At 34.6% G+C, this 22,430-nt stretch overlaps 1 protein-coding gene across 1 annotated transcript in view; it reads right to left on the minus strand.

Moving 5' to 3' along the window:
- The window catches only part of yellow-e (L-dopachrome tautomerase yellow-e), a 183,539-nt gene that overhangs the window by 25,244 nt on the left and 135,865 nt on the right, over positions 1-22,430 (minus strand). The window contains exons 3-4 of the mRNA XM_072537844.1: positions 21,446-21,692; positions 2,974-3,196 (exon numbers count right to left, since the gene is read on the minus strand). Coding sequence (XP_072393945.1) covers positions 2,974-3,196; positions 21,446-21,692 — 470 coding nt within the window. The remainder of the gene's footprint in view (positions 1-2,973; positions 3,197-21,445; positions 21,693-22,430) is intronic.

Here is a 22,430-nt window from a genome sequence, read left to right on the forward strand (position 1 = left end):
GAAAAAATTGATGAACTATTCTACGAATTTGGCCCCTAACACGTTCATCGTACGTGTTGTCACGAGAATTACCAACCTGTCGCTTCTTGGGCCTGCTTTTGGAGATTGTAATTCAGCAGGTGATAAATGTTTATTTAATGCATATTTTATTATACTACTGCTACTAATAAAAGATAAAAGTTAATAAGTTACTATTAGAAACAAATAATGTATAGTATTATGTAAAATTATTAGCAAACGATATTTGTAAATTACATAAAATTGTACATGAAGACTTGTTGAGAACTCCTGGTTTATTCCGTTTATTTTAAAAGATAGACAATAGAGAACGCCATCGCTCACTGCATAAAACTGGCAACGTCTTGGCGAAATTCCCATAAGGTTAGCATTGCATATCTTACCCTGTACAGACTAATCACTTTGAGACAAGTATAGAAGATACAGTGGACGCCAAATCTGACGAACCAGCGCACAAACCGGATTTCGTTTACTTAAAAGTCGACACGCCCACTTACACTTTAAACCTTATTCTGGCTTATTGTCAATAGCGTAACTACATATGTGGCACAAATTTGCACTTAACTTGTTTGATCTTTAAGTTACCGATATTTGTGACAAAAAATATTAAAGATACATTATTTTAACAAAAAAAGGTATACCTATTAATAACTTGAAAACTCAACAGTTTTCAAGATAATCGCATTTTACAAATCAACTGCATAATTCTGATTTAATGCAATTACTCCAGGCAACGAAAGAAAAATAGACAAAAACATCAATACGTTTAAATTTTGGTATGCAATAATTTAATAAAGTTGATAGTTAACAAAATATTAAATAAAATAAACATATCAGCAGGATAACGTATCAACAAAATACAGACCCGTCAAAGTGAGTCTAAATATTAAGTTATTAGTAAAATATAAATTTAATATTCAATCATTAATTTGATAGTAAATTCAATTATTATATAAAATAAATAAGATTTTAAAAATAAAATTTGATTACAGTTTAAAAGAAATTTATTAACAACTAACATTAAAAAATATATGATGACTAGGAACGAATTAATAAAGAGTAGTATCTCGATGTGAAGACCGTTATTTCGTGAAGCTGCTCGTGACGCCGTCTCGTAGCGCTTCTTCCGTGACGCTCGCCTCAAGATTTTACAATAAAGACAAATTAATACAACGCCAGTATAGAAACTTATAAAAGCGATATAAAAAGGAAATTGTAAACATGGTGACGGCCAACTTCTGAATACGGATACGGCACCTAAAGAAGAAGATGAAGCTTCTCTCCAATAAGACATTTAGCAGCCATAACAAAGCATTTTGTGATATTATTTTATCATCTTTGAGTTGTTTTATTAAGAAAAAACTATTAATTATGCTTATCCACAGGTATTCAGTGGTTTACCGCACAAATATCACAACTAAGAATATAATATATATATATATATATATATATATATATATATATATATATATATATATAAATATATATAATATAAAATGCGATTATCTCGAAAACGGTTGAATTTTTAAGTTATTAATAAGTACTAGCGGACCAACTCGACATCGAGTTTTTTAAATGAAATTTTTATTTTGCGAGAAAAATTAAGAGATCAATACAAACAATATAAGCAAGAATATACATAACATTCATCAATAATAATGCAAGTAAAAAGTGTATTAAATATCACGAAATATTTCGTCGAAAACAATGTTTTTTGTTACAATGTTATCATTTAGCTGTTAATTTTGCATGCTGATCACGAATCCGGTGTCAGATTTGCTCTATCTTGACGTTTTATGCGCGTTTCGGGTCACTTCCGGTGTCGGATCGCAACCGAAAGTACATATTTAGATTTGTCTCGACGAGACCTTTCTATCCATATATACATTGTGGGGTCTAAAACTTAAAGTAAATTTTAACTTCCGGTCATCTCAAAACCGTAAGTGAGTTTTTGTACCAAAAGTATATCTTGACAATCTCATACGTAATACTAATAATATTCCGAAAAAATATTTTAATTATCTAATATGGTTTATTTTTATGGTAAAAATAATGTGTCTTTAATATTTTTTAACACAAATAGAGCAAAAAAGCTAAGCGCAAATTTATGCCACATATGTGGCATATGTGGTGCCTTCTATCAGCTTGATCAAAGTATGTATAAAATTATAATTTCTTCTACTTAAAAAAATCCAATTGTAAATTTTTATCCATAAATATTTACAAACGTGAAAGTTATAGCGAAAAATAAAATTTTATATTATCACTTTAACACCCTGTATCTTTCTTAATATCGCCATTTTATTAAAGCAAGTTGACTTAAATCGTAATATTTTAAAGTACAGAATCTACGGTTTCTTTTTGTATAATTAATTTTGGTTGTAAATATATTACTTGAAAATAATGATTTTTTATTTTGTTCTATAGCATTACCCATTTATTTCATGTCTCAAAATATGCACGCCACTGTTTCACAATGTTTTAAGTAACCTATGTACCAATTGTATCTACCGATGAGTTGGCATGCTCGAAGTATCATAAATTCCAGCACTTCCAGGTTCTTCATATTTGACGACTACCTATTTGTAATCATGTTCATTATAGTAAAGCATAAATGACAGAAAATGCTTCTTATTTTAGACCCCTTGACCTTTTCACCGATTTGGTCTTAGCTGTTAATATCTTCATGCTGTAGTTCTTCACCACTGTGTTGCATGTCTGCCATGCGCTGTACTAAGTGATTCTCACTATCGGAGATTAAGATTGCGTCGTCTGTATAGCAGAGGATTGTTATTTGTTTTCCTTTTGTCGCTGTCTTGTACTTTTAATTTTTTCTATGGTTTTGCCCATTACTAAATTAAAAAGTAATAGGCTCAAGGTATCACCATGGCATTGAATGTAATTACCAAAAGATTGCTTTGTTCGGTTATGTCTACATATTATAAAATGACTTACCTGGTGCAGCAGTATCAGTCATATAAACAAAAGAGGAGTCACACCGTCCCTGAGTACTTTCATCTACTACAAGATTCGTTAAAAGAGAAGACGGTCTAAGAACTCCACTAGGAAAATAAACGGTACGGAGAATTTGATCTCTAAACAAATCAAAAACAACCAATTTCGGCTGACATACCCTAGTGAATTCGTCCAGAGAGTTTAGAACTCCAGAATCCAAAACCTACAAAACAAGAAGTGTGTTATTACATTAAGTATTTTTGTTGGTAATTTTTTTATAATTTTAATAATGTTTCATTTGTGAAGACCACTTTTTAGATCTGAAACTATGAGTTCACGTGTGACAAAACAACACCACTTAGCAGAAAGGATAAATTATTATTACTATTATTTATATAAAGTACCTCTACAACTATCGCCATTGGTACTAGAACAATAATATTAAATATATACTACTCTCCAAAAAACGCACCACCTAAAATGGACCATGATTTTGAAACTATATTTCTTCTGAACCCTTAATTGAATTTCGATGATTTATTTTTCACATTGTAGGCATATTTCTAATTAATTACTATATTAATGTTTTTTGAGAAATGTCAACGTTTTACCTATATACGGGGTTTGTGTTTTTTCATCTAATTTTGCAACACCCTGTGGAACATATTTTAAACAAACGCTATATGGTATTAATATTTTGAGATCGCTTTATTCTTTCTCCACATTTTCGTAAAAAAATTATCTTGATATCTCTATTATCAAAAAAGAAAAGTATGTTCAAAGCATTACGTGATTTTCTACTCTCCAAAATCAATGCACCACCTCAGCTCCACCATATTTTTTAAGTTATTTTTCACCCATATACGGGGTGTAAAAATAAATTTATTTTTTCAGCTTATTTTGCAACACCCTGTGGAATCTATTAAAAGCAAACGCTACATCTTATTAAGATTTCGATAAAGCTTAATTTTTTTCAACATTTTCGTGAAAAAATCATCCATATTGTTGTTATCAAAAAAGAAAAGTACGTTCAAAGCATAACGTGATTTTATCGAACTGTAATAATAATTCAACAGGACAGTTTAGACTGTCAATACTGTTTACATTTTAAAAAATTGTTTTGCTATTTTACGTATGTTAGTTAGTTGATATGGACCGTATTTCAAGAAATCTAAGACGAGATGAATGTGTTCAGGAAATTACTTTAGCTGATGTACGGTTAGGTTATCGTGAAATAGGCTTAATGTTAAGAGTATCTCATACTACAATGTCACAGACATTCAACGTTTTCGAGAAACAAACGACCATATGAGACTGCGTGGATAAGGAAGAGTAAGACTTACAACACCACGACAAGATCAGTTTATCAGGTTTCGTGCTATAAGAGAATGTTTTCTCACAATGAGACATTTACAAATACAAGTGGCAAATGTTCATAATGTTCAAAGTGGTACAAACACTATACAAAGGCGTCTCGCTGAACAAGATCTGCACATAAGAATATCAGTCAGAGCACCAGTTTTAAACGTAAATCATCGTAGAAGCAGATTACAATTTGTTAGAGAGCACCTTGAATGGAATGTTGATGACTGAGAGCACGTGTTGTTCAGTCATGAATCGAGGTCTTGCTTATATAGATAGACGTGTGAGAGGTATTCGACAGCCAAGAGAACGCTACGCACAGTGCAATATACGACCGATTACTTTATTCAATGGAGGATCTGTAATGGTTTGGGTAGGAATATATCTTACAGCGCGAACAGACCTGTTGCTTTACGCAGAGGTTCCTTAACAAGTGAAAGGTATATTACAGACATTTTGTAGAACCATGTAGTTCCATTTGCTCCTTACATAGGAAATAATTTTCTTTTAATGCATGATAACGCTCGACCACATGTTGCACGTGTGGTCCGTGATTATATGGACGAGGTTGGAAATACAAACCATGAACGGGCCACGCTGCAGCCCTGATCTCAATCCCATAGAGAATTTTTAGGATAATATTTATCGCCAAATTAGAAGCCGACAACCACCACCTGTCTCTCTTGACGACATAGAAGTTATGTTGAGAGAAGTTTGGGATGCAGTTGATCGAGACCAAATCCGCCGCTTGGTTTTAAGTATGCTACGTAGCTTTAAAGAAGTAATTAGATGTAGAAGTGGCAATACTCGTTATTAAGTGTTTTTGGGTAAAGAAACTATTAAAGATTATTTAGGTTATGTTTTCTTAGGCTTTGTTTGTTTTAAATGTCAATATGTCAATAAAGTTTATGTAAGTGATGTTTTCTTTGCTTTAAATGTTAATAAAAACTTGTTAAATTTAAAGTTCTGTATAATATTTGATAATAGAGATATCGAGATAATTTTTTTACGAAAATCTTAAGAAAGGATAAATCTATCTCATATTAATGAGATATAGAATTTCTTTCTAATAAATTCCACAGAGTTTTGCAAACTACGATGAAAAAACACAACATTATTTTTACACCCCGTATACGGGTAAAACGTTAATATTTTTTAGAAAACGTTAATACGATTTACTAGAAATAAATCTATATTATGAAAAAAAAAACATCAAAATCCAATCATTATTTCTGAAGCAAAATAGCTTCAAACTGATAGTACAATTAAGGTAGTGCGTTAATTTTGGGCAGAAGTGTATAATAAATAATGAAACCAAATAATAATTTTATCACTTTAACTAATGATTTTTACGGTCTACAAAAGACATATAGCGCTTCATAAGAGGACAAAGAATGGAGGTAAAGGGACTAAAGGAACCAAAACATATAGAAAAGGATACGTGGATTGACTACTAAAAAACCTCTATGCAGAGGAAGAACGAACGACGCTAGAACCGGAAACATCAGAAATTACCACAAATAAAGAACTTAATATAAATGTACAGGAAGTTCGGAAAATTCTTGAAAAGCTGAAGAACAGAAAAGCAGCAGATAAAGATGGGATACCAAACGAATTACTGAAATATTGTCGAGCAGCAGTGACATAACAATTAACAACATTAATTAATAAAATTAATAACATAACATAATAAAATACCGGAAAAATAAAGAACGAGCGAACTAATTCTACCATTCAAAAAAGGAGATAAAATATTACCAGAAAATTACAGAGGTATTACAGAGGTACAATAAAATACCGGAAGGATGGAGAACGAGAGAACTAATTCTAATATTCAAAAAAGGAGATAAAAACAGCCAGAAAACCAAAGAAGTATAAACTTGTTAAATACTACCCTAAAACTTACAACAAAAATATTACAAGTGCTAATAAATCAGAGGATAAATTTAGCAGATGAACATCAGGGTTTTCGTAGTGGAAGATCGTGTACAGATGCAATATTTGTTATAAAGCAAATTACTGAGAAATCGCTAGAGTAGGTATAATAGAGCAGCTTTTCTGTGTCTGTTTGACCTAAAGAAAGCGTTTGACAGAGTAATACTCAAAGATATAATCCATCTTCTGTATAACAGAGAAGTTCCCCTAAACACTATAAACACAAAATAAAAGTCAGAATAGATTGACAACTTACAGAACCTATAAAAATAGGCAGCGGAATACAACAAGGGGATTCATTAAGTCCCATGCTCTTCAATTTAATCATTAATGAAATCATCAAAAGCGTTAACAAAAAAAGAGGATATAGAATGGAAAACAAACAAATAAAAATACTTTGTTAGGCAGACGACGCAATATTGATAGCCCAAGATGAAGATAGTCTGCAAAGACTGGTCTACAGATTTAACATAAGAGCAAAAGAATTTAATATGACAGTCTCATCTCAGAAAACTAAAACAATAGTAGTCAGCAAAGAACCAACACTGTTTAGCTATGAAGACCTGGACAAAGAAGTGAGAGATCAAGTACACAAAGCAAATTGACTGGCAGGATGCTTTCTTAACACTATATGGCGAAACAGACACATTAACACTGAGATGAAGTCAAGAATTTATAAAGCCAGTGTAAGATCAATAATGACATATGCCTCAGAAACAAGACCCAACACAGCTACAAAGCAAAGGCTACTGGAAACGGCAGAGATGAGAGTACCGACAAGAATTACAGAAAATACACTGAGAGATCGAAAGAGAAATGAAGACATTAGAGGAAAACGTAAAGTGTATAAATGAATGGACACAAAATAGAAAAAAGAATGGAATAACCAAATAAGCAGATTGGAAGAGACCCGTGTCGTCAAAATAGCAAGAGATAGGTCACCAATCGGCAAAAGAAGTATCGGACAACTGCGCAGAAGATTAGGTGATAATCTTCCATAGTAGAGGTAGGAATCCGCCAATGAACAAGCAGAATTGCTTATAAAAAGGAAAAAAAAACAGAAGAACTAATGTCTATTAGATTAAATCTTGTGGGTAGAGTTGACTGGTTGTTAGAAACTGTATAGTTATCGTGATCTCTGTAGGGTTGTTGAGCATTTTCTTAAGAGAAGGTTTTAAGTCTAGTGCTTTATATAGGTTGGTAAATTTTTTGCAGTCACGATATATGTCGACAAATATTTTAGTTCAAATATTTCCAAAAAGAGCACTTTGTACAAAATTCTGTTTTGGACCAGAAATAAAAAAAAATTAGAAAGGGTTAATAAATTTTTTAGTGCTATGGATATTAGGTATAAAGTTTATGAGAATTTAACACTAAATAATAATAACGGTTTTACACTTTATTTTTTGACATTGATTGACAAACAGTAAACATTTTTCCGTGAGATAGTTTTATACTTTGATTTTATTTCCTTTTGAAAAAATGGTTCAGCCTTGCGTTAAATGCAGGGTGTGACTAGAGATATACAAGCGAGTAAATTGTTATTTGGTTACATAAAAACCATATTGTGTTCATAAATAGAACTATGCATGTGTCGAATTGTTTAGATCATTATCTATCATGTTGCAATTCACGGTCACGGCTAATTTAAATCACCGTATTGTAGTAATAGAATGTCTTTTATCTAAACTTTTAATTTAAAGCCACCGGATACATCTGATAATCTATTGAGATCAATATCAACAGTGACCAATAATAACTATTTGAGTGTTTATACATGGTGAATCATAAAGAATCGGCTGATTATAAATATATATTCAGAAATATTTTAAGGAATTATCATTTTTTGAAAATCTTATTGTTGTTGAAGATTTCAATTTTCCAGAGATTAGCTGGTCCGTCATTTCCAAAACCGACAGTATCAATTCCCAAAATTTGCTTAAAAACTTTATTATGAACTCAAATTTAATACAACTGATCAGGGCCGGTGATAACGGGCCTGCAAGGGATGCACTACAGGCGGGCGCTCTTTTTTAGGGGGCTCCAAAATGAGCTTTTTTCTGCTAATGTTAACAGTAAAATACAACAATTAATTTTTTAAACTTCAATTTCAGTCATAATACGCTAATCTGTGTTTGTTATATACAACGCATAAAATTTCTACCGTGTAGTTATAAAATTTATTGTTAAATATAATATTATGTTGTAAACAACAAACAACTTTGAACTTGAAAAGATTTGTATCAGCTTTTATGAGAGTAAATGAATGAGTTGTAAAAAATAAACATTTTACATAAAATTTAAGCAGATTTGTCAATTTAGTATTGTATGTGTTTAGTAATACATAATAGTTTTAGTGTTTAGTCAGCTTACTGTGCAGTGTGCAGTGTAAAAGAATATCATCCAGTGTTGCATTCAATTAACATAAAACTATTGCCAAAAGATTAAATTAATACAATTGAATTTAAAAAGGCTAGCACCAGGACTACAACTGATAACTGAACCTGCAAGGTTGGGAGCCAACAATCATCCTTAAATTTAGATTTTTCTTTTATAAATGACGATCAATTAATTTTTACATTTCAAGTGTCCTCTCTTGTAGGTCTTTCTGACCACTCGCTTATTAGAGTCTATCTGCAAACGTTCTGAAAAGTTCTGTTGACGTTTTCCCACTAAATTGTCTCAGATTCTTCAACCAGGACGTGCGTCTTCACCCCGGTCCTCTTTTGCCTTCCATCTTCCCTTGTATGACCAGCCCCATCAATTCGTATTTCTCGTTTCTTAGTATGTGGCCAAAGTGTCTCATTTTTCTTTTCTTTATAGTTTTGAGTATTTCTTTATCTTGTTTTATTCTTCGTAGCGTTTCCACATTTGTTATGTGTTGTGTCCAAGATATTTCCCACATTATTCGATAACACCACATTTCAAAGTTAACTAGTTTTTTCCCTATCGCCTCTGTAATTGTCCAGGCCTTAACTCCATACAACAGGACAGAGAACACATAGCATCTCAATAATCTAGTTCTAATTTCGATGTTGAGTTTTTCATTGCATAATATTGCTTTTATCTTATTAAAGGCACTTCTAGCTATCTCAATACGCCGTTTTATTTCCGTACTTCTATCCCATTCTTCATTTAGTTCGCAACCTAAGTACTGATATCTGTGCATCCTGCCTAAAAGTTTTCCTTTATCATAAACACTGTCTTCCTCAATATTGTTCTTGCTTACCACCATGATTTTTGTTTTATTTGTATTCAGTGCCATTCCATACCTTTCGCAGTATTGGGTAATGCGATCAACCAAGATGTGTAGTCCTTCTCTGCTATCCGCAAAAGGGTATTGTATCATCTGCGTATCTAAGATTATTCAGAAGTGCTCCGTTAATAAATATGCCTTTATTTACGTCTTCTAATGCCTCTTTAAACAATTCTTCTTAATACATATTAAACAGTAAAGGGGAAAGCACACACCCTGTCTTACTCTTCGTATTATGGCTTTCTGATATTGGTATAGATTGGCAATGATTTTCACGTCTTCATCATCTAATTCTGCTATTCTTAAGTTTGCCGGGCCAATGTGGAGTCCAGATCTCAGTGATAAAATCTTACTTGAAAATATTCAGCGTTAAGCTACAAGACTTGTATTCGGCCATGTAAGATCTATTATATAAGTGACCTATTATATTTTAAAATATAATTTTGGGAACCTTAACATCATATTTACTTTAAATTAAGAAGAAAGATTAAGGGGCCATCTTTACAAATTAAAGAGGAAATAGACAGCGGCAAGATGCAGGGTCAACTTCCTCTCAAACAAAATATTTAATATCTGGAATAATTTGGATCAACACACCATATGAGCATTATCAGTCTGTCTTTACAACCCTGCGTGGGTCCTAGCCTCCTCAAGAATTTCTCTCAAATCTATCGCATTTCTCCATTAAGGACGTATTCCCATATTTCTTATGTCGATGTTATGAAGGAACCTTGTTCTAAGTCTTCCTTTTCTTCTCTAACCAATGGGTCTATCTAGGAGCGCTCAGACGTCTTATCAATATGTTTTACGATATCAAGTTCTTGGTATATTCTATAAACTTCGAAGTTGTATCGTCTTCTCCTCACTCCATTGTCATTCGCCGCTCTTTACTTTTCTTTCGAAACATCCTATGGGCAACTAGTGTTAAAAATTTTAAAAATAGACTTCATATGTTTCATTTATAGGATTGCATTATTTAAGGCTGCAATATTTGCACAATTTTGTTTGATGTAATTTTTCTTTGTTTTTGGTCAAAATAGGGGCTCACTGTTTTGCTCTTATTTGTTTGATAATAATCTTCTTCTTCTTTTTCCTTCTTGTATGTAAGATTTAAAGCCTCTTTCTTTTTCAATATTAGCCTCCTAAATTGTTTAAATTATAGCACTACCTTTTTCTTGGTCTGCCAATACTTCTTCGTTCATTTGGTAACCTATCTCTTGCTATTCGTACTAACCTATCCTCTGCCATTCTACTAATGTGTTCGTTCCACTCCTATTTCCGTTTTGTCACCCATCCATTTATATCTTTTTATGTTTTCGCTTCTCTTCCTATCCAATAGACTTTTCCCTGATATTTGTCAGAGTTTTTTCATCCCTGTTGTTTCTAGTAGTCGTCTCGTGTTAGATGTGTCAGGTCTTATCTCCGCCATGTATGTTAATATAGGTCTAATTGCTGCTTTATATATTCTTGTTTTTGTGTCTTGTCTTAGGTGTTTGTTCTTCCAGATTGTGTCATTAAGAGATTCCGCCGCTTTACTTGCTCTTAAGCTTTGTTGTCGTACTTCTTCTTTAACATCTCCGTAACTAGTTATATCTATTCCGAGATATCTGATATATTGATAATAATAATAATAATAATAATAATAATAACCCGTGGGAGTTTTTTGTCAGTTCTTCTATCAGGCGCGGCCCCCTGCGAATGGGGGATGCTCTCTGGGTATTCGTAGCGCAGATACCTAGAGGGTAGCAGGGATACCTGCCGTGGAACAAAAACTGACACCTGGCAGTAGGTATAAAATGCACACCCATGATAATGGAGTATAATAATTTATGTTTAGGGTCGCTGCCTGGGGATCGCCAGGGCACGTCTGGAGCCGGCGCTGGACGTGACAGCATGCGGGACGTCGGTGGCAGGGTGTTGAGGAGGCGGGCCCCTGTCATACAATCAGCTACAGCCCAACAAGAACAACAACCACAAGCGAGCCAAACAACAACAAGAGCTCCGCTCGCTGAAGGTGCTGCGCTGGAACATCAGCCGGCGCTCACTCAAGCGGGACGACCGAGGCAGCGCATGAAATGGACTGTGTCCATGAATGAAAATATTTTGCGCTTTTATTATAAGGTGACAAACCTCGGTCAAGAAACGATCGGCTATCGACAAAATCTGTATGCCGAATTTTGCAGAGAGTACCCAGAAATCCAAGTATCTGAACAACGAGTAGCAGATCAATACCGAGTAATTATCAGAAATAATCTCATCCCAGAGACTAGACGCAATACCATCAGAAGCGAAGTCGAACGGGAGATTCATAATCAAGAGGTAGTTGGAAATCAAGCCCTTAACGAAATACAAGAGCCAATTCCTGAGGTTGTCATACAAGATCAAGAAACTCAACCTGATAATACACAGCACGAGAACGAGTTGCGCGATAGCCTAGTCAACGAAATGGCACGCGCCGTACAAGAGTTCAATGGAACAAACCCACTTAGCAGACCACCGCTACCAAGAGTAAACTCTTGTAAGAGACTAGGAGTGCTGTTACAAATTGTGAACACTGAAGTTCTGCCCAATTATGTCGTAGAAGCCCATACATTGGAATATACGCACACGCTGATTTACTGTGCAGCAACAGCAATTGCTAATGTTATGGGCATTAAGACCAGAACACGACGGGGTACTAATATCGGAGGGACAGATAACAGAGTTGCACCTTGGGAAAAACGGCTGCTAACGAAAATTGAAGCATTACGTAGGGACATTGGTCAAATCACGGAATATGTTCGAGGAACAACAAGTAGAAAAGTAATCAGAAGAGCTGAAGAAATAATGCTAACCACCGCAAGACACTCACAATATAATCCAGAAAACAACACAGCACAACAGGGCCTGGATACATTAAAACAAAAGCTTTCCGTTTACTCAGGCCGACTAAGGAGATACAAAATTAGTAACAAACGAAAATCTGATAATACGCTTTTTGAAAATGCCGAGAAGGCGTTCTATCGGAAACTCAATTCTACTGCAGAAAGTGCCAATAAATCTTACCCAAGCCGAGAAGAAATCCATGAGTTTTGGGGAAATCAACTTTCCACACCAGCCGCTCTTAACACCAATGCTGGATGGATCGAAGATACGGCGCACAACTGCCAACACTACGTTACTGCTCCCTACGAACCCTTCACCACTGAAGAAGTTTCAAATATTATCAAAGAGCTTCATAACTGGAAATCTCCTGGACCAGATGGCGTTCAGAACTTCTGGCTTAAAAAGTTCTGGAGTATTCATGAGTGCCTATCAGCAGTAATTAATAACACTATTTCTAATCCGCAGGAAATACCATCTTTCCTAACCCAGGGAACAACTTATTTAATTCCCAAAGATCAAAATAACACCCAAGATCCAACCAAGTACCGCCCAATTACTTGTCTTCCAACTCTGTATAAATTGGTCACATCCTGTGTAGCCCGGCGTATCAACCAACACTGTGCTCTAAACAATATCATAGAGCCACAACAGAAAGGATGCGCTAAGGGATCCATGGGCTGCAAAGAACAACTTATCATCGACTCTGTCATTTCAAACCAAGCATATAGCAAAAAACGGAATCTCTTTACTGCTTTCATCGACTACAAGAAAGCGTTTGATTCAGTGCCACATGAATGGCTTATAGATATATTAAAAATATATAAAGTCGATGATATCATAGTGACCTTTTTAAAACATATAATGTCAGATTGGAAGACAAAAATTCAACTCAAAATACCTGGTGAAAACAATATCGAAACTGAAAATATTGCAATCAACCGGGGCCTATTTCAAGGAGATTCGTTGAGCCCACTGTGGTTTTGTCTAGCGATGAACCCCCTATCCCAGATACTGAACTCAACTGACACAGGTTTTAGCATCAAAAATAACACCACTGTTGTTGCAAAGCTTAATCATCTATTGTATATGGATGATTTAAAACTACTAGCTTCCACTCGAAGCCACCTGAATCAGATGCTAAAAACAGTAGAAAATTTCTCTAATGATATTAGTATGCACTTCGGTCTTGACAAGTGCCGTGTCTTAAATATAATCAAAGGAAAGGTTCAGCCCGGCGGATTCGATATGCAAAACGGCCAGAACATCGAGGCCATGGGTGAAAATGATATGTATAAATACCTCGGAATAAAGCAAGCGCGGAAGATTGACCATAAGCAAATGAAAACTGAGATAACTACTGAGTTTATGCGAAGGGTAAAACAGCTGCTTCGTTCACACCTTAACAGTAAAAATTTGTTTAAGGCACTAAACACCTACGCATGTTCCGCGCTTAGCTACTCATTTGGTATTGTCAAGTGGACAAAAACCGATATAGAAAATCTTCAGCGAAAAGTACGAACACACCTCACAAAGGCACAAAAACACCATCCTCGAAGTGCAGTAGAAAGAACGACATTACCGCGGTATTTAGGAGGACGAGGACTTATGGATATAAGTGAGCAACTAGAAAAACAAATTACTAATTTAAGAACTTATTTTCAGGTGCAGGCTGAGACATCTACTCTACATCGCGCGATTTGCGCAGTAGATGATACAACACCGATCAAACTGAGGGAACCAGAAATGCGCATAAATCATCTTACTAAGGACGAAAAAATGCGCACCTGGATGGGTAAACCTCTGCACGGGCGACATCCCAATGAGGTCAGTCAAGACCATGTAGACAATATAGCGTCGAACTATTGGCTGACATCAGGAAAGATGTTCCCTGAAACAGAAGGTTCACTACTGGCCATTCAGGATCAGGTTATACCAACCAAAAATTACCTAAAATATATCGTCAAAGACCCTCAGATCAAAAATGACAAATGCCGATATGGGTGTCAAGCTCAGGAAACCATCCAACATCTTACCGGGGGCTGTCAAGCGTTTGCTGCAACTGAATATAAGGAACGGCACGACTCAGTAGGAAAGATCATTCATCAAGAGATAGCTATCAAACTGGGACTTCTTCAAACAAACCATCTTCCATATTATCAATACGTTCCTGAGAGTATACTTGAGAATGACAACTACAAGCTATACTGGGACCGCACTGTGCTCACAGATCAAACAGTGGCACATAATAGACCGGATCTCATACTTGTTAATAAACTAAAGAGACAAACAACATTAATTGATGTGGCGATACCCAACAACAATAATCTTCGTGTTAAACAGAACGAAAAAATCGCCAAATACAGGGATCTGGAAATTCAAATACGAAGACAGTGGAGAATGGAAAGTACCCAGACAATACCTATTATTCTCTCTACTACTGGAGTCATTCCAAAAAACCTCCTAGAAAACATAAAAAAGCTAGGTCTGAATGAACATCTCTACAAGACCATCCAGAAAGCTGTACTACTCTCAACGTCCAGATGTGTCCGAAAATTTCTGGGAGATACTCCAGCATACCAAGTCACCTAGGGCTCGATAACACGGAAAGAGTCACACCAGAGCTCAATCCTTTTGATACCGTAGGTATCTGGGATGAGTGAATTTTCCCCTTAGAGGGAGTGTGAGCCGTATGGCTAAATCTGGATAATAATAATAATAATGGGTGGCTTCCACTCGAAACCACCTAGATGAGATGCTAAAAACTGTAGAAAATTTCTCAAATGATATCAGTATGAATTTTGGACTAGACAAGTGCCGTATACTAAACATAGTCAGGGGAAAGGTTCAGCCCGGAGGTTTCGATATGCAAGATGGCCAAAACATCGAGGCAATGGGTGAAAATGATATGTACAAATATCTCGGAGTAAAACAAGCGCGGAAAATTTACCATAAACAAATGAAAACCGAACTAACTTCGGAGTTCGTGCGAAGAGTAAGACAACTAAATCGGTCATATCTTAACAGTAAAAATTTGTTTAAGGCATTAAATACGTACGCCTGTTCCGCGATGAGCTACTCATTTGGTATTATAAAGTGGTCAAAAACGGATATAGAGGGTCTTCAGCGGAAAGTAAGAACACTTCTCACAAAGGCGCAAAAACATCATCCACGTAGTGCAGTAGAGAGAACAACATTACCGCGGTATCAAGGGGGAAGAGGACTTATGGATATAGGTGAGCAATTGGATAAACAAATTGCTAATTTAAGAACTTATTTTCAGGTACAGGCTGAGACATCTACTTTACATCGAGCAATTTGCGCAGTAGATGATACGACGCCGCTTAAACTGAGGGAACAAGAAATGCGCATAAACCACCTGACTAAACAAGACAAAATGCGCACCTGGATGAGTAAACCTCTGCATGGGAGACATCTCAATGAGATCAGCCAAGAATATGTCGACAATACAGCGTCGAACTATTGGTTGACATCAGGAAAGATGTTTCCCGAGACTGAGGGTTTCCTACTTGCCATTCAGGATCAGGTTATTCCAACTAAAAATTACCTGAAATATATTGTTAAAGATCCTCAAGTCCAAAATGACAAATGCCGATATGGATGCCAAGCCCAAGAAACCATCCAACATCTTACCGGTGGCTGCCAGGCATTTGTCGGTACTGATTATAAAGAACGCCATGACTCAGTAGGAATGATTATCCACCAAGAACTAGCTGACAAACTGGGACTTCTCCAAACCGACCATCTTCCTTATTATCAATACGTCCCTGATAGAATGCTTGAAAATGACAACTACAAGCTATACTGGGACCGCACTGTGCTTACAGACCAACCAGTGGCCCATAATAGACCGGATCTCATACTAGTTAATAAACTTACCAGGCAAACAACACTTATTGATGTGGCGATACCTAACACCAATAATTTGCGTGTTAAATACAACGAAAAGATCGCCAAGTATAGAGATCTAGAAATACAAATCAGGAGACAATGGAGAATGGAAAGTACCTAGACAGTACCTATTATTCTATCTACTACTGGTGTTATTCCCAAAAACCTCCTAGCGAACATCAAACAGCTGGGTCTAAATGAACATCTTTATAAGGCCATGCAGAAAGCTGTCCTCCTCGCGACGTCCAGATGTGTACGAAAATTTTTGGGAGATACTCCAGCAAACCAAGTCACCTAGGGCTCGATAACACGGAAAGAGTCCCACCAGAGCTCAATCCTTTTGATACCGTAGGTATCTGGGATGAGTGAATTTTCCCCTTAGAGGGAGTGTGAGCCGTATGGCTCAATCTGGATAATAATAATAATAACCTACCTAGGGCTCGATAACACGGAAAGAGTCCCACCAGAACTCAATCCTTTTAATACCGTAGGTATCTGGGATGAGTGAATTTTCCCCTTAGAGGGAGTGTGAGCCGTATGGCTAAATCTGGATAATGATAATAATAATAAATTAAAAATAGTAATATTTACTTAAACAACAAATGATCTCAGATTGTGCCAATAATAGGTATAAGGTTTTTTTATTTGTCAACTTAAATTACTTTTTTTTTATAAATCAGTTATTTTTTTTATTTATGTTCTTCAACTCAACATATTTGCATACTACTGAATTATTATCATATCATCCAATAGTAAGTGGTGTGTTAGTTCTGCCAATTAAAAAGCATGTAAAACGTGCCAAACTATTGCATGAAGTGGCCAAAAAAGTAAAAACTGAGAATAGACCACTATTCACAACATGTACGAAAAAGGTTTACAATTAAACAACAAACATCTTAATTAATTTCTTATAATATAATATTATATATATACGCTTTTTTGTTCTAAAAATAATTTTTTTAGTATTCAAATACTGATTTGTTCAAATGTAATCAAAGTATACGGAAAAATTGTTTATAAATACCAATTTATTAATGTTTATAAATAACATTTATTTAATGTAATAATTATGTTTTAATACTCCAGTCGTCAGAGACGAAAATGCCAATGAACCTCTAAAAATCATACAAACAAGCTAAATTTTGCCAAGAATATTAACTTTGGGACCCCGAAAATGATGCAAAAAAGTTTACTACTTTTACCCCCGGGCTTCCCCCTAAAACCCCCTCGTAGGGGGGTATAACCGCAAAAAAAATCGATTTGCCAAGAATCTGTACGTCGTAGAAAAAATGTTTCAAATAAAAAATGTAGCTGAGATAATTTTAAATAGAAATGTTTATAAGCACTTTTTGTACAGAGTGAACCGTTCTCTTAGAAACAACGCTTGAAGCGACCGCCATTATGCGCGAAATCAATGTTCAATAAAATTTGTATCAGCTCGACGATAAAAATTCAATATCTTTTGATCCAAGTGTCCTATCGACAAAACTCAAGATGCGTTTTAAAGGTAAAGAGTGCAGCATTCATATGCAATTTTTGTATTTTGCCGCAAATAAATTTAATGTAAATACTGTAAATGTTATTATTTTAAAGTTGTACCCCAGTTTAAAAAAAAACATAGCAAATTTGGTCCAGTATAACCTGAGATATATCATTTTTTTACGATCGATCTATTTTGAAACATTGTTTGATTTTTCGAAATGCGCGGCTGCCAATTCAATCGGTTACCCTCACTCCTTTTACTCTAGTCCGAACGCAAAGTACTCTTTATTTTTACAACACTCCTGTTTAAACAATTTTCAATAATTTTGTTAGTTACAAGTTTGGTTAAAAACTTTGACTTGTCTTATAAAAGATTGGTGAATTTCAGCCCTTAATGTTGTTAATTAACATAACTCGGGTTCTCGAACATATTTTTGGTTTTAAAAGTTGCGTTTTTTAACCAGGTTTCCAAATATTTTTTAGTCATTTAATTTTAACTAAATTGTACGGAGTTAGTGTAAATATTTATAAGCTTAAAAAGTGCTATTTATTATTAAATCATTGGGTGTACACAAATGTAATTTTTTTAAACTTTTTTTTTCCATAATTTACTAGTATACTTTTTAAAGAAGAAAATTAGCCCCGGAATATTGAGATCCATTTAGTCAAATTATCTGAAAGAGCCTTAAAAATTATCTTATTTTTCAAAATAGTATATTAAAGTATAAGTGGATATTAAACTGGCTAATATACAAGCCGGAGTACTCGAAATAGAGCAGGTGTTTTAAAGACCAGTTATCCACGAATACTTTACGCTATTTTTTTATTGGTGAGTAATAATATATGATTTCAAAGTATACCTATCACAAAAAATTGAAATAGGAGCTAAGAATGTAAAATGGTTGAATTTGTTATGTAAGGTAAGAATTTGCAATCTGTCACATAAGATTAATTGTTATTACTGGTTTTATATTGCTTAAAAATGAGTTCTAACATTGATTATTTAAATAGTAAAGCATAATCGCGGTTCTTCGTCCATTGTCGAATATTGCGCGGCCATAACATTTTTTTACGTCCCAGACCTCTCCTACCCTCTATCTTCCCTTCGAGTATCAGTTGCTGAAAAGTATATCTTTCTCCTCATAATATGTAGTCTCCCCAACTATGCAGTCTTCTTACTTTTTACATAACTAAAAAGTTCCCTATCATGTAAGCCCGCTCTTCTAAGTACTTCCTCATTTCTGACCCTGCCCGTCCATGATATTCTAAGCATTCGACGCAGGCACCACATTTCTAACACTTTAAGTTTGTTAATGGAACTGGCTTTTAACGTCCATGCTACCATTTCGTACAAGAGAACAGGCCACATGTAACACTTAAACATCTTGTATCGGAGGTTGAAGTCCAATTTGCGATCAGTCAGAAACTTACGAAGCCTCAAAAAAGCATTTCTGGCTTGTTCAACTTTGCTCTTTATTTCATTCTCGGGGTCCCAACCCTCGTTCAGCAAACAACCCAAGTATTTAAATTGCCTGACATGTTCGATGAGTTTATATCCAGAGACATATATCTTTGCGTTGGGGTAATCATTTCTACGTATAATCATTGTTTTTGTCTTCTTGATATTTATTTTCAAACCCCGAGCTTCACTTTCAAGAGTTAGATCATTTAAAAGGCATTGAAGATCTTCGATGTTATCTGCCACTATGGCTGTATCATCGGCATACCTGATGTTATTAATAAATATGCCGTTAACTTTAATACCCCTTATTAGAGTCTGCCACTGCTTCTGCGAAGGTTTTTCTACGTATAAATTGAACAGCATTGGAGACAGTATACTCCTTTTTTAATGGAGAAATCTTCTGTTTCGTTGCAATTTTGAAGATGGACTGTTACTGTCTGGTTCCAATACAGGTTGGCGATAATTCTTATATCCTTGTCGTCCAATCCCAACTCTTGTAGGTATTTTATCATCAATTCGTGTTTTACATTATCGAATGCTTTTTCTAATCGATGAAACAGACAAAAATATCCGTTCTTTGATCTAAACAATTCTGTATTAATGTTTGCATACTAAAGATCGCTTCTTTCGTGCAAAGTCCATTTTTGAAACCAAACTGACTCCATCCATTGACCTCTTCACATTTCTTAAACAATCTAGTGTGCAGTATTCTCAGGAAAAGTTTTAAAAAGTGACTCATTAGGCTTATTAGTCGGTGTTCCTTGCAGAAGTACGCACGTGGTGTTTTTGATAGGACGATAAATGTAGAGCGAAGCCAATCTTTTGGAATCTGGCCCGTATCGTAAATGTCGTTAAAGAGCTTGACAATAATGTCTAGGTTTTCTTCATTAAGTAACTTGATTGTTTCTGCGTACATATCATCTGGTCCTGGGGTTTTGTTACTTTTTAATAGATAGCGTGTACAATTTCAGCTTTCAAAATACTTGGGTCATACAAATGGTCTCCCAGTTGTGGTGGTTTTTGTGTTCTGTCATCATTGAACAAATTGGCTGTGTACAATTTCCAAGTATTAAGTATATCGCTAGGGTCCGTTATTAGTTCATTTTGGTCATTATGTATACCAGTGACTTGTTTTTTCTTGAAGACACCAGCAATTTCCTTAATTTTTTTGTGAAGATTGAATCTGTCGTGGTTAATACCGCAAAAATCGGAAGACGCTTGTAAAAAAGAATACGGCAAGTTCATTAAATGGATGGAAGATCAGAAGGTAACAGATACAGGTGAACGAGTTGTGCTTGCTAATCTTCAGAAAATGTCGGAACAGTACAAGCCGTCAACTATGTGGGCTATCTATTCGAAATTTAAAAGTGTACAGCATTTCAGCAGTTTCCTCTGATTTAAAAAACGTTAGTATAAATATTTCAAACAATACCAGCTGCACTTTTCTCATTCATTTAGAGGATTAAGATTTTCAAAATTTTTAATTTGATTAATAAATTGATAATAAGACTAAAGTTTTTGAAACATTTGTTAGTAATATTTTATTCATATTTTATTTAGTTGACGTTACAAGGTATGGACTCCTGTCATGTCAGATCGATATTTAAAACTGTTGATGTTTCCATGGTGACTTTAAAACACGCGCTTTGAAAGTTAAATACGCAAATTAAGTTAAATAAATAAGCAAAATTGGGTACCAATAAAAAATAATCTTATAAACAAATTAAGTTCTGCAAAAACTGTTCAACCGATCTGGCCCATCTTGTGCATACAATTCAAAGACTATAAGTTCTTAAGTTCAGGTACATTTAAACAAATTTTAATAAATATTAAAAAAATTATTAACAATAATCAAAAAAAATTATTTTGTTGTTCATTTTGCAATAACTGTTTTGTTTATTAACCGATTTTAATTTAGCATATCTTATTTTGTGTATCATTTTTAACTCTGGTATATACAAAATTTTAGTCATTATTAGAATGAGTACACGTGAAGTTAATGTAAGGTCATTTTTAAAATTACTGATTTAGTTTATTCATACTACTGTAATAACGGTAAGTATAGCTTTAAAAACATAGTTATTTACAAGTTAATAGTGCCATAATATTACTTTAATTACAAAAATAAACTCCAATACTTTTTTACTCTATATTATTAAGTATCTTATTTTTGAATGAATATTTTAGAAATAAGTACATACCCACAAATTATTACACGAATCTATTCTCATCCTGTAGACAGAAATAAGATTGGAACAATTGACATCGCCCCTGGCGGCGCCATGAAAGGACCAATCGGGAAACGCCCTCAGAATGGGACTTGAGCCCTTGGGGGTGTTTCTGGGGATGGTCGCCAAGGTGGCGGGAACTCCGGCACGCAACCGTGGCATGGCTAAAAAGAGACGATCGGCGGTTACTTCGAGACCTGTGAAGAGGGTGTTTTCTGGCCTGAAATGGAAACGAATTAAAGCCAATTATTTATTTGTATTAAATTAATAAATACAATTGAGTGTTTTAAATCGGTAGTCGCTTTTTCTTTGAAATAAAATTAATATTTGAATGCTATGCTGGAACAACGTTGTAAACGCCAAATTACCCCGTCGGTTAAAACGTTGTTGTGTGGAAATAAGGCGGTTAAAACGTTGTTTTAGAAATAAAAAAATTAAGTACTCTTGGAATTAAGAAACGTACATATTATTAACAAATTACTTATAAACATGTTTGATATTTATTACGTACATATTAAAATAATATTATTCACTCTTAAGATTTTGATAGTAGCTTACATACTGTAGTAGATATTTAATAAATTGGCATGTTTTTCTTTTATAATTGGTAGTGGCCTTTCATAGGCTTCTGTAAGTTCAGCAAGGGTGACTTCAGTTATAGGCGATTTAGTTAACTATAAAGTATAAGATGACTATGGTTGAAAAGTGTTGTGGGATTTTCTTAACAGACTGCCGTCCTTAGCAAAAACACCGCATATGCAAAAATTATGAAAATTTAGATGGGCGCGAAAATTAAATCTAAAGAGTTTATATTACATAATTATTTAAGAAAAGTACATTATTTACAATCCCAAATATATATTCTAAAAGAAATACCAAACCTAGCCTCTACGAAAACATGCGTGGAACTAAGAAAGAATCCCGCAACTACATTACTTAAGGCGCGTTTTCACGGGTC

This window comes from Diabrotica undecimpunctata, chromosome 7 (genome assembly GCF_040954645.1).
Source record: "Diabrotica undecimpunctata isolate CICGRU chromosome 7, icDiaUnde3, whole genome shotgun sequence".
Classification (NCBI taxonomy): domain Eukaryota; kingdom Metazoa; phylum Arthropoda; class Insecta; order Coleoptera; family Chrysomelidae; genus Diabrotica; species Diabrotica undecimpunctata.